Source organism: Triticum urartu, chromosome 5A (genome assembly GCF_056163025.1).
Source record: "Triticum urartu cultivar PI428250 chromosome 5A, HENAU_Tu73, whole genome shotgun sequence".
In the NCBI taxonomy this organism is placed as follows: domain Eukaryota; kingdom Viridiplantae; phylum Streptophyta; class Magnoliopsida; order Poales; family Poaceae; genus Triticum; species Triticum urartu.
The window spans coordinates 70,687,574-70,700,911 of record NC_141877.1 but is presented as its reverse complement, the minus strand read 5'-3'; the positions used below and the strand labels follow the sequence as shown (position 1 = coordinate 70,700,911).

The following is a 13,338-nucleotide window of genomic DNA, read 5'->3' as shown; positions in this document are numbered from 1 at the left end:
AAAATATCATCATTCATAATATGAAACCAATATTATCAAATGCACCATGAAATGTATTTTCATATAATATAATTTTATTACTATTGATGTTCATTTTTTTTTACATAAATTTAGCCAAACTTTGTATAGTTTGACTTAACCAAATCTTAGACGCGGAGTAAAAAGAAATCGGAGGGGTATGTCCCCTCGCAGCGCTGATGTCACCAAGCTCCGTCGTCGTGCGCTCTACGATTAGCTTTACACAAACCCCCACTGGGTACCAGATCCCTCAACCACCACGCCCTTGTCTCAGGTCCTAATCCGGCAATCCCCCCTCTCTCTTTCTCCAGCGCGGCCGACTGGCTCTCAGATACCGGCGGCGCTCAGGGTACTTCTCCTCGCCGGCTGGTTCTTGGGGCACAGGCGGCGCTCAGGGTACTTCTCCTCGCCGGCTGGTTCTTGGGGCACAGGCGGCGCTCAGGGTACTTCTCCTCGCCGGCTGGTTCTTGGGGCACAGGCGGCGCTAAGGGCGCGGGAGCATCCATCCACATCAGGTGATTCTCGCTTTTGCTCTGGATCCCGCTTCATTTCTTGCTTGCTTCCACGGCCATTTCTCCTTTTTGCGGGGACGCTTCCGCGGCCTTTGGGTGGGCACCAATCTCTTGCTCTAACTCATCCATGCTCCAATCCCACCCAATGTGGCATAAAATCTACCACCTCCGTGCCGTAGCTTAATCCTGCTCTGTCTCTCTCCACCCCGACCTCATTCTTAGACATTAATTTGTTTTTTTAAGCTGATGATTACCTAAATCTAAACGAACGACCACAACATTTGTCTCCCTGGATCCTGCGTGCCCTGGGCCGAGTCCCCCCGGCTTCTCAACACCAGATTTGATCGCTCCAGCTTCGACGAGGCCAAGAGGTTTCACTCCTTGGTGCTGCTTGCCACGTTTTGCGCATGTGCTAAGAAATGTTTATCTAGTGTAGCATATGTGTGCATTATATGTTGGATAGGAAATTGGGGAGTATGTATTTTGTTCGAGATTGATCGGTTCCTTCTTCCATTTTCCATCTTAGAATAAGTCAATGCTATTGATTATTATTCAAACAATATACCCTACATGTGCATGAGCGGTACCAGATGCGATAGATAGGAACTTTATTACTTTATTAGTCTATCATTGGTCTATTTTTGACAACTAGCCATAAAAAACTACCATTGGTAAGTCGTATGTACCATTTCACTATGTGAGAGTATTTTTTTTGTTTGACAATCAAGGACTAGCCTGGAGATGCTCTTACATTGGTAAGGTATAAATGCGTGAAGTTTAGTGAAATTCACGTTGTGTTTCTCAGCATGGATCTGATAGTACAATGCATAGTATGCACTTTCATGGAGATAAAAATGCATCATTATTTATATGGATCAGACAGTGTTAGTGGGGTGCACCACTGAATTGCATCATTATTTGTTGGTGGGGTGCGCCACTGAATTGCATTAATCTGGTACTTTTCCTCTGTGACTTTTGATAATTATTACTCCCTCTGTAAACTAATATAAGATGTTACCAAATATATTTCATGGTCAAGCGGTGCCGATAAACGGGTATATGTTTGGTTAACCATTTACGGGTTTGTGATCTGAGGCTATTTGGTAGATTTACACTGATTAGTTTATTTTACGATGAGATTTGTACCTATTAGTTGTTCCTTATCGGAATGAAAAACTGTTCTGATGCCGCTCTTTCTTTTTGCAGGAATTCAGCCCCAAATTAGCCAGTTCTCTTTGTTGATATCCACGATTTGGCTTCTGATTTACAAACATGGCTTGTTGCCTTATGTGTAGAAAGGACATCAAACAGACTATTGAAGGTGAAGAAGGTGAGCATTTCATGTCTTTGCTCAGTTTTATAACCACTTTTACTGCAAAAACGTTCCATTCTGATTCACTTGCATTTGCTTTCTGGCAGTTCCAGGAGGAAATAAGGTGAAAGCTTTTTCTTACAGTGAGCTGAGAAAAGCCACACATGATTTTAGTGGAGCCAACAAGCTTGGCGAAGGCGGTTTTGGTTCTGTGTTCAGGGTAATTTCCCTAAGTCAATGGCCACATAAGCAAAATCCTTTGCATCAAGCTCTCTTAGCTAACATTCATTTTATTTGATTAGGGAAGGCTTAAAGACGCCACAATTGTTGCGGTAAAGGTGCTTTCTGCCCATTCAAAGCAAGGCATCCGAGAGTTCTTTACTGAACTTACAGCAATTTCTGATATTGTGCATGAAAACCTGATCACCTTAGTCGGTTGCTGCGCTGAGGGACCCCATAGGATCCTTGTATACAACTATCTTGAAAACAATAGCCTTGCACATACACTGCTAGGTGACATACTGTTCTGCCTTATGTGTCCTTCGCTGCTCATTTAATGCTTTAATAACCATCTCACTTAAGTATTGCAGGTAAGGGTTATAGCAGCATTCGATTCAACTGGAGAGTCCGTGTTAAAATTGCTGTAGGTGTTGCCCATGGGCTTGCATTTCTTCACGAAGAAATCCATCCTCCCATAATCCACCGGGACATAAAGGCAAGCAATATTCTGCTTGACAAGGATCTTACACCCAAAATTTCTGATTTTGGGTTGGCAAGGCTCCTCCCTCCAAATGCAACTCATGTGAGCACCCGCGTTGCAGGTACAATGTAAGTATAACCTTGTTTGGGGTTTGGTTGGGAATTGGAATATATTTCATTCTGATCTCTCTCTCTCTCTCTCTGCCTTTTTTTTCTCCTGTCAGAGGATACCTGGCTCCTGAATATGCAGTTAGAGGGCAAGTGACAAAGAAGTCAGATATTTATAGTTTTGGTGTTTTGCTATTGGAAATTGTTAGTGGCAGGTGTAACCACAATAATAGATTGCCTTATGAAGACCAATTTCTGCTCGAGAGGGTAAGCTCTATCGCAATACTATGTTCACCAAACCTATGCTTCATTTTGAGACTGAGTTGTGATTCTTCTTCCATGGCGCGGTTATCATTTAGGTGTTAGCTAAAACATACCTCATAGGATACTACTTGCAGTGTTGATTGTTCTTAACATCCCAGTAATTCTGTTTATGATTTGGCACCCAAACTGTATCAACTTTTTGAGACCACAATTATCAAACCGCCATGTGTAAGAATATCTCAAGAGCCATATTGTTACTAGATTTGATTCTAGTTTTTTTTAACATTTGGAGGAACTTTTTTTTTGGCTGTTTCTGACCGTAAGGATCTGCTGGTTCTCTTGCAGACATGGACATGTTATGAACAAGGACAGCTCGAGAAGATGATAGATGCAGATCTAGAAGATGACCTAGACTCCGACGAGGCATGCCGATTCTTGAAAGTTGGTCTTCTGTGCACTCAAGACGCGATGAAACTCCGTCCCAACATGACCAACGTCATCCGGATGCTGACCGGAGAAAAAGATGTCTCCATGGAGAGGATCACCAAGCCTGCTGTGATCGGTGACATGGGAGACATCAAGGTCAACAACCAGCAGAGACCAGGCGACTCGCAATCTGAACCATCCACAATCATATCATCAGAAGCAACAGCAGAGTCATCGCCGTGAGCAGTACAGAATATATCATGCAAATCCTGTTGTTGTACATTATCATTCTGGGTAGGCACAAGTGCGTGTTCGGTTGACTGATGCCACCGTGGTGTTACTATGCAGTAAAGTTATTGCATAATTAAACAAGTTTCCTTTATAAGTTATTACCTGACGCATTTATCTGACAGACGTTCACTGGGGGCGAATTGCCAGAGAACGCCTCACTTGCCATGCCGAAATAACTAAATTTGACGCGTTGTTGAGCGAAATGCCCTGTGCGAAAGGGGAAATTGCCATGTAAAGGAAAGAATTATCAGCGATTTTATAGAGAAATTATCATCCGCGTGATCTGGATCCAATGTCTTTGTGGGCGTTTGCGGGGACTGTCTTCCCGGCAAACGTTTGTCCATTAACATGTCGGAGGGGAGAGGAAAAAGGTGTTTGGGCTGGATGGATTCTTCTCGATGTAAGTTGATCGTCATGTGTTTCCAGCCACTTTACTAATAACCCTAATAATCTATATCTATACTACTATTAAACAAGCAAACTAATACTTTCTTAAAACCATACGGCTGATGTACACACTACTATTAAACAAGCAAACTAATACTTTCTTAAAACCATACGGCTGATGTACACACTACTATTAAACAAGCAAACTAATTCTTTCTTAAAACCATACGGCTGATGTACACAGTTTAATTAGCACCCTTCGATTGCTCATTAAACTTAATCTAACAGCCAGGCTTAATCTAATCTATTCTCTGATATGCATTTAGTAATTTACGTTGGCTGAACATGCTTCACCGCAGACGAATATACGAAGCCCCGCCCCGCCCCGCCCCGCAGGCCCGCACCTACGCAATCGCTACAATCACGTAAGGGGAGAAAAGAAGAAGGATCCCCTCGCTTGCTAACTACCCCGCGTGGCCGCAACCAACACCCGGACGATGGCCGTACACCGCAGCCGCCGCCTGACCCTCCTCCGCCACCGGAGTCGCCGCAGAACCGACCAGTACGCCGCACCTCTGCCACGACGACTCGCGACGCCGGCGGCACCTCCCATCCCTTCCTATAATCTTCCCTAACACTACCCAGCGGACGACCAGAGGAGGTGGAGCTGACGTCTCCATCCTTCATGTACACCGACGATGAGCTGCGACGGTGCCCTCTCGCCATGCACGCCCTTGATCTGGACCGCGACGCCGAGCCCGTGGCCCTCCTCCCCAGGTCACATCCTCCCACATGCCACCATGCTCGTCCTCCTCTGCACCCAAGATTTGTCCATAAGCTCCACGTGCATTAGCAGGTTCGAGCGGGCATTTGGATCGTGCAAGTCACAGGAGTTTGCCGGCAACACCCAGTCTTTGATCTGGTTTGTTGTTCATCTCAGTGATTTTTTCTCTGGAAAATAATCTGGCACATTAAAAACTGCATTTTGTAATGGTTCATGCAAACTGAATTTTATCCGTCCTGCATTCATGAAATTTTATGAATAGGACAATCGTGTTTGCTTTCAGACGTTCTGGTGTATCAAATCCTCTGCACTGCATACATTGGGATTGAAACGATGCCATGAGAGTTGGCATTCACGCTTCTGGTATGAGATCAGCTCAATCATCTCCAATTAGTTTTCTCTTGTTATCCAGGTCTTAGAACAAGACCGCAGTCAGTCTTTGAACAAGGGGTGTATGGGAATACATGGTTTGGACCCCTCTGCAGATTGAAACATTTTCCTGATACATAGTTTACATTTTTCACAACTTAAACACAGGTAGGTTCCAGTTGCGATTCCAATGTGCAATTCCGATATAATATTTTCTCATGTTGCTTCATCATCCTCTTTTGTTTGGCTCTTAAACTTGGAACATTTATTCCCACCGGCTCTATATACTGCTATACTGAACCTACCTATTTTGTAAATTCTGATCAAATTTGTAAGGGATAAGTATATTTTTCGTCCCTCAACTTTTTTGGAAGTTTAGAAATGGTCCCTCAATTTCAATACCAGCAATTCTTAGTCCCTCAACTTTCAAAACCGGATAAGTTTAGTCCTTCATACCGCTTAGGGTGGTTTGGTGCTGATGTAGACATGGTTTTAACTAAAACTAGACATATCGCGTAAGTTTGACCGACTTGACCGCCACATCAATATCCACAAACTCACGGTGGCCACTATCATCGAGCCACTGCTCCTGTAGGAACTCGCAGCAACGGGTGCTAGCCAGAGGGCGTTGTGCTGCAGCAGCAACAACTCCTTGGCAGCTCGTCAGGAGGCGCCGGCTGGGCGCATGCTCTACGATATTGCGTATGGGTATGTACGTACGAAATCTGGCTTGGGTTCTACCGTAGAGCTGCTGGATCGATTCACAGGAGACTAGCTAGCTACGTACTCCGTACAAGATGGATTTTCGCCGGATTGGAAAACGAACACAAGCAACACACGTAAGCCAGAAGCACCTTGACTCAAGTCCGGAGAGGAGCTCGTGCCTCAGCCGCGTACGACCGGAGCTCGAGAAGCACCTGGCCATGTCCTTGAGCAGCCTCGATCGACAGTGTGGAGCATGAAGACAGACTGCCGGAGTTGAACCTGGGCGTGGATTCATCCAGCATCAGCCGGTAGAGCCATGCACGAGGTCGCCCATGGACATCCTCCGCGCCCCTCAGGAAGCACCGGTGGCGCTCGAGTGACGACGGCCGCAACCTGCAATGCTTCTTCTTTTCACCTGCTTCGCAAAGCCGCTCATCAGAGGCACCACAACGCTGAGCGGGGTGCTGGGCATGGCCTCGGTATCGAAGAACGGCACGGCGTAGACCTGCTGTGCGGCCCTCGATGCCACTGTCCGAAAATGTGGCAAGCGCACCATAGGTGTTTGATAAAATGCCAACCAAAACCATGCCACGTCATCAACAAAACCACTCAAAGCGGTATGAGGGACTAAATATATCCGGTATGAAAAATTGAGGGACTAAGATTTGCTGGTTTTAAAGTTGAAGGACCATTTCTATACTATGAAGAAAATTGAGGGATGAAAAATGTACTTTTCCCAAATTGTAATGCATGGCCTGTCAGCTTATATTGTCTATCTTGTTAATTTGTAAGTCCAGTTAAACTAATTCTGCCAGTTGTATTTGATTAAATAATAGCATGAGCTTACAATTCGCAAGTGTGTGATTTGATTTCACTTATTTATTTGACAAGTCTGATTGTATTTGGTAATCTATTTTTTAATTTTCAGTTTCTTTTAGTGCAGCGTCCTATTGTTTAGTATGTCCAGGCAATCTGTATGAGGACCAAAGGATTATCCAAAATCACCGTAAAGAGGAAATAGTGTAGAGAGTAAGATCCGCCCATAGATGGATCATTGATGTGATAATAACATATTCGAATTCTGAATTTGAGAATAATCTCGATGCAGTACATGTCAGAAGTTTAATTCTTATGGAGATATAAGAAATATTGATCCCACAGAAAATTTTGTGTTTTTAGCTTTGGAGTTTATGGTCTGAAGCAACAACAACAGTTGTGTTTTCTGGGCATCTGGAAAATCGATGTTGGCCGCGGCACGCCTAAAACTGCTACAGTAGCGCTGTAAAACTATTTTAGCGCTCGATATTTTTACGCGTCTGTTGAAGATGCTCTTATTGCGATCTAGGGCAGATAAATTTGAAGGCTGTAACTTGCCATAATTGCTATGTTTAATTCTATTATGTGTTGGGTTTATTAGCAAGCTTTGGTCTGTTTTGATACAATTTCATTCTGGTTGCCATCTGCGAGTTACTGTTCCATCACAGTAATATAGTTCGAAGCAATTGTTATTCAAATTGAGACTTTCTGGGTAGGTTGTCAGAAGTATTTAAATTATGATTTCAGTTTGGGATACAACCGGCAGTCTGAAATCAGTACTTGTGCTCAGACAATCTAGAGGGGTTATAAAATTTCTTTGCAAAGCTTGTACAGAAGCTTAAGAATATGCCTGCTCCTTTTTCTTTTGAGGGAAAGAGTATGCCTGCTACTTTGGGATATTGTGGTGTTAAATGATCACTTCATAAATGATACTATGAGATGGTGTTTGGTCAACCAAAGACGACGAATATTGGAATAAAAAGATGAAGAATATTGGTCAACCAAAGGCAAATTCACTTGATGTTGCATTTTTTTCTTAGTTCTTGAAGATTGGTTAGAGAAGAAGACCTGGGCCCAGTTTGGATGCTAATGTTGCTTTTTAGATCAGTCAATGGTTCAGTACAAAGTTGGGTCATCTATTTTGGAACGGAGGGAGTACATCCTTACAATGCGAAGGGAAGCAAGAGCAGATAGCAGTAGTAGTTATAACTGAAGTGATAATGGGCACCTATCTATTTTCTGAACAACACTTGGTTTTCTCATAGTAATAGTCCTTTACTGAATTTAGTTGATACATAAATGGTTCTTTATTGAACAATACTTGTGTGCGTGTGTGTGTGTGTACAACGGTGATGAACCTTTAAAATGGTCCATTGTCCAATAAGGGGGTTCTAATTTTTGCCTGGATTGTACTGGAACAATATAATTTGCAAATTTCAAATGGTTGTATATTTGACCCATACTTTGATGGGCCAAGGTTGTATATTTTGACCCATACTTTGATGGGCCAAGGACCGCCTGGACATGTTGTTGAGCTAAATCCTATTCCACCCCGTTTTTGTAGCTGGGCCGGCCCGTTCTACTGATTTCTGTTTGTAAAACAAAAACTCGCGCGCCAGGTTTCGAACGGCCGCCTGGACATGTTGTTGAGCTAAATCCTATTCCACCTGTTTTTGTAGCTGGGCCGGCCCGTTCTACTGATTTCTGTTTGTAAAACAAAAACTCGCGCGCCAGGTTTCGAACGGCGGACCTCCTGGTTAATACACGCTACGCTAGCCACTCTGCTACGTCCACCTTACATGATCAATAGGAACTTCTTCCTTCTTTTCATCTTACGTTGTTTCTTTTTTCTATTTCGTTTTTCTTTGCTCCCTTTTCCTTTTTATTTTATCATTGTTCTTTTTTATTGGGAATGGTTTTGTTTGCTTTTTTATTCTTTTTTTCTTAATGCTAATTAAAAAAACTTTTTCAAACCATTGATCTTTTTTCGAAATTGATGAACTTTTATCAAATTGAATGAATTTTTTCAAAACCGAATGAACTTTTTTTCAAATTCAATGAACTTTTTCAAATTTGATAAACTTTTTTCTTCAAAATCGATGAACTTTTACCAAATCCGATGAAATTTTTTCAAATTTGATTTTTTTCTTCATATTTGATGAACTTTTTCCATATTCGATGAACTTTTTTCGAATTCGATGAACTTTTTTTTGAATTCAACGAGCTTTTTTCAAATTTGATGAACTTTTTTGAAATTCGATGAACTTTTTTGAAATTTGATGAACTTTTAAAATTTGATGAACTTTTTTTTCATATTCGATGAACTTTTTTTACAATTTTGATGAACTTTTTTGAAATTTTATGAACTATTTTTTAGATTCAGTGTTTTTTAAAAAATTCGATGAACTTTTTGGCAAATTCGACGAACTTTTTTCAAAATCGATGAACTTTTTTCTAAGCACAAGAGTACGTATTGTAGCCAACTGTTTTTTTAAATCTAGCCAACTGGTTTTTTTCCTTAAGAAAATGAGTACGTACTGTAGCAATTTAGCCATAGGAAAAAACAATCGAGGGGAGCTAGGGATCGAGGGAACAGCGGGGGGCAGCGATCGAGTGAGCCACCGGTGCAGCGAGCGGGCAATCGGGAGGAGCCAGCTAGCGAGCAAGCGTTACTGGGCCAGGCCCAGTCAAGCTACGCAGCGGGCGCTGCGTGCGCCAACGGGCGCTGAAGGCGCCAGGGAGGAGCTCTCTGTTGTTGACATACTGTAAGAATTATAGGAGATTGTAAACATTTGGGCACCATGTGTTGACAAATTGTGCATTGAGATAAAATATTATATAATTGATGCAAAGGTGTGTCCTATATCTGGTCATGTTTCATATGATGTGTGTTGGTCCAAACGTGCGTTGCACGTGCACACTTACTAGTATATAACAACAACAAAGGAGTAATAGCGGCCTAGCGCTAATCGATCATATCTTCGTAGGTTTTTATCGGTTGAACCACTGGTTCACTTGTTCATTTGCTGGTTTTTAAGCCATAAAAATATGTAAAAAGAAGTCAAATATACTAAGTTTCTAGTCTTTTACACGTACTAGCAAAAGAGGCCGTGCGTTGTAACGGGAGGAAGAAATAACAAATGCCCCTAACCAATAATAGTGACTCAAGACCTCAGTAGGTCCATGTTATTTGTTCGATCACGACATCCCATATGTGTTGCCTCTTATCCTCCTCCCATTCTCACCGACGGTAGCATCAGTGCTCACACAATCACAGCGTGTTTGAATGTGGTCAATCCTAAGACGTCTCTCTCTCGGCATAAGATGAGAAGATGAGAAATCAGCTTTCCTTTTTTCTGTGCGAGGTTTTGCCGACGCGTCCATGCGTTGTGACAGATGATTTCTTTCATACTCAATCTAATTTTACTAAAGAATTCATTTTCAATCCGGATCTACACCGATACGAAAGAGAGGCGGATCGTGCACTGTTGATTAAGCCAGCACCCAAAATAACATTTTTTAAATGGTTAATAGATCAAATAACATCATATTCATATTCTACAAAAAAATAATATATAATATGTTAAAATGGGGGTTACGATTTAAAAGATATGACTATTTAAAAAAACGCATGATATGTAATGCAGGTTAATTAAACCAAATGGCAGGGTGTTTTCCACAAACAACAAACAGTTTTTCTGGAGTCACTTAAACCCAGACTGCGGGTTGATTTGAGGAAACTGCAGAGGGTTTTCCGCAAACAGTGAAACATTATCTCTGGAATCACTTAAACCAGGACTACAGGTTGATTTTAAGAAAGAGCAGGGGTTTTCTGCAAAAAGACGCGACGGTGGACGAGCAGAAGTGTTGCAACGAGAGAGATAATTGATGTGTCCTAATAGAGGCAAAGGTGTCCCATCTTTCGATGAGATGGTGGCTATTGTTTTGGAGGAAGTCGACTTTGACGATCCGACTACGAACGTGCGAGGACATCGCGCCTTAGCAATCACTAAACCAACTCCGAGAGGTTATTGACCACGCTGGAGCACGATCAACCTGACCACGAAGGTCTGTTTTCTGCAGGCAAACGAAGAACAAGCAAGAAACTAAGATTGCAATCTGGATATTGCGAATATAAGAGGAAAACTTTATTGATCAAGGTGGGGTTCTGTGACGCCTTTGTGTAAGTGCATCTAGTGCCACCCCTAGTTGGTTTTGGAGTATTGACGACAAACCTAGTTGAGGGACTAATGTGTTTGTGAGAATTGCAGGATAACACAGGTAGAAGTCTCTCATTGATTTGGTTTTCCTACCAGAGATGACCCCTAAAAATGTACGAAGACATTGAAGTAAATGGTGGTATATGAAGATATTCACATTGAAGACTATGACAAGAGAAGACACCACGTGAAGCCTATGGAACTCGAAGACTTAGATCTTTCGTAGTTCTCTTTCATTTATGTTGAGTCATAGGAACCACCGTACTGTTAAGTGGGGTCCAAGAGAACCAGTCAGAACGACTGAAGTGATGCCTAATTAAAAACCTATGTCTTCGAGTGAAGACTATGAGAGCTAATCTTGTCCAGAGTCGGACAAGTCAGCTTTGCTTGTAGCCCAAGTAAAGTTGCCGCGTGAGTTTGAAATCTGACCGTTGGAACACATGTCAGTTCCTTAGTGACCCAGGGTCATTTCGGACAAATCAGGTCAGATTGCCAAGTGGCTATAAATAGTCCACCCCCTACAACCATAAACGGTTGGCTGCTCAGATTCAGTGCACGGCTTTTGTCGTTTGAAAGCAACCCACCTCGAAGCCTTTGAGAGAGAGAATACCTAGCGAGGATAAAGCCCTAACCACCCAGAGCCAGAGAGAATTGGGCATCACTTAAGTCTTCTTGTCTGAGTGATCTGAAGACTTATTACACTTGAGGACTGTGCATCCTCCAGCCGGTTAGGCGTCGCGTTCTGAGTATCCAAGAGACATTGTGGATTGCCGGTGAACAAAGTCTGTGAAGGTTTGGGAGTCTACCTTGAAGACTTACCAGAGTGATTGGGCGAGGTCTGTGTGACCTTAGCTCAAGGAGAATACGGTGAGGACTGGGTGTCCTGAGCTGCGTGTTCAGGATTGGGTGTCCGGGACTGTGTGTCCTAAGGTTTAAATACCTAGCCGCTCCAACCAGACGTACAGTTGTCACAGCAACTGGAACTGGTCCAACAAATCATTGTCTTCAACGAGTCACTGGTTTCATCTTCACTTCCTTTTTACTTACTATTACTCATTGTGAAGTCATTGCATGTTTGCTCTATCTTTTGTCTTCACAACGTGAATGTATGATCTGTTTGGCTTCACAATATCTTCCTACCTGATCCTCATTACACTGCAGCTGTTTGTCACTGTGCTCTCACTCTATTGAATACTTGACCATGGCTTGCCTAGTGTAATCTACCTTCCGCTGCATAGTGATAGGCATATCTTTACTGTTTGTCTTCATAACTTCCACGTATTGAAGACTTTCATAAAAATCACCTATTCACCCCCCTCTAGTCGATATAACGCACTTTCAATTGGTATCAGAGCAAGGTGCTCCCTTGTTCTGTGTGATTCGGTTTAACCACCCGGAGTTTTAGCTATGTCGACTGCAGGGATAATTAAAGTCTCCGCTGCGTGCCCCGTCTTTGATGGAACCGAATATCCCTACTGGAAGAATAAGATGCGCATGCATCTTGAAGCCATTGACGTCGACTTATGGTATGTCGTCGAGAACGGCGTTCCCAAGGCTGGAGAAGGTGCCACTGCTACTGATGTGAAGAAATTCACTCAACTGGACTCTACTTCCAAGAATATCATCTGTGGTCATCTGACCAAAGGACAGTATGGCTGTGTGAGTGCTTTGAAGACATCCAAGCTGGTCTGGGACTGGCTCTCCAAGGTCAATGAAGGCATCTCAACCCAGAGAGATCAGAGAATCAGTGTCCTTCGTAACCTCTTCAACCGCTTCAAGCGAAATGACAATGAGAATGTCCAGCACACATTTGACCGACTCACTGACATCACAAATGAGCTTCAAGCCCTCGGCGCCACTGAGATCACCAAACATGAAGTCATCAAGACGCTGCTGAGATCACTTGATAGTTCGTTTGACATCCTAGCCCTGATGATTCAAGAACATCCTGATATCAAGACACTCGATCCGTCTGACATACTCGAGAGGCTCAACACACATGAGTTTCAGCTTTCTGAGAAAAGAGATATCTACAGTCCAAACTATGGGCGAACTCGTGCCTTGAAGGCAAAAGCTGTTTCCTCATCTGAAGAAGAATCTGACAGCAGTTCTGATGATCCTGAAGACATTGGAAGGGAACTTGCAATGCTTGTGAAGAAGTTCCAAGAATTCACCAAGAAGAAAGGCTTCAGAAAGTCTTCACGATCAAGCTCAAGGAATGATGAAGCTTCTGCTCATGACTACAAGAAGAAAACATGCCACAAGTGCAACAAAACCAGACACTTCATCTCTGAGTGTCCACAGTGGGACAATGAGAACAGAAAGAAGAAGAAGAAGAGCAAGGAATATGACTCTGACGACAAGAAGAAGAAGAAATACTCAAAGTCTTCCAAGTCTTCCTCAAAGTCTTCATCACACAAGAAGAGC

General features: G+C 42.8%; 1 protein-coding gene across 2 annotated transcripts; it reads left to right on the top strand.

Annotated features, from left to right (window-relative positions):
- The first annotated feature begins 237 nt into the window (after positions 1 to 237).
- LOC125507926 (cold-responsive protein kinase 1) lies at positions 238 to 3,744 on the top strand. Of its 2 annotated transcripts, none has more exons than XM_048672455.2 (7): positions 238 to 533; positions 1,737 to 1,860; positions 1,950 to 2,062; positions 2,150 to 2,355; positions 2,433 to 2,670; positions 2,766 to 2,916; positions 3,259 to 3,744. In XM_048672455.2, the coding sequence occupies exons 3-7, from the start codon at positions 2,007 to 2,009 to the stop codon at positions 3,580 to 3,582; spliced, it is 975 nt and encodes a 324-aa protein (XP_048528412.2). In that variant the 5' UTR covers positions 238 to 533; positions 1,737 to 1,860; positions 1,950 to 2,006; the 3' UTR covers positions 3,583 to 3,744. The 2 variants fall into 2 exon arrangements, with proteins under 2 accessions (XP_048528412.2, XP_048528410.2); XM_048672453.2 differs by having other exon boundaries at positions 239 to 533; positions 2,145 to 2,355.
- The last annotated feature ends 9,594 nt before the right edge of the window (positions 3,745 to 13,338 follow it).

Excerpts from the sequence above, each read along its gene's own strand:
- LOC125507926 (XM_048672453.2), top strand. The coding sequence starts at position 1,803 with ATGGCTTGTTGCCTTATGTGTAGAAAGGACATCAAACAGACTATTGAA. Across the intron at positions 1,861-1,949 it reads GACTATTGAAGGTGAAGAAG|TTCCAGGAGGAAATAAGGTG; the intron begins GTGAGCATTTCA and ends GCTTTCTGGCAG. Across the intron at positions 2,063-2,144 it reads GTTTTGGTTCTGTGTTCAGG|GGAAGGCTTAAAGACGCCAC; the intron begins GTAATTTCCCTA and ends TTATTTGATTAG.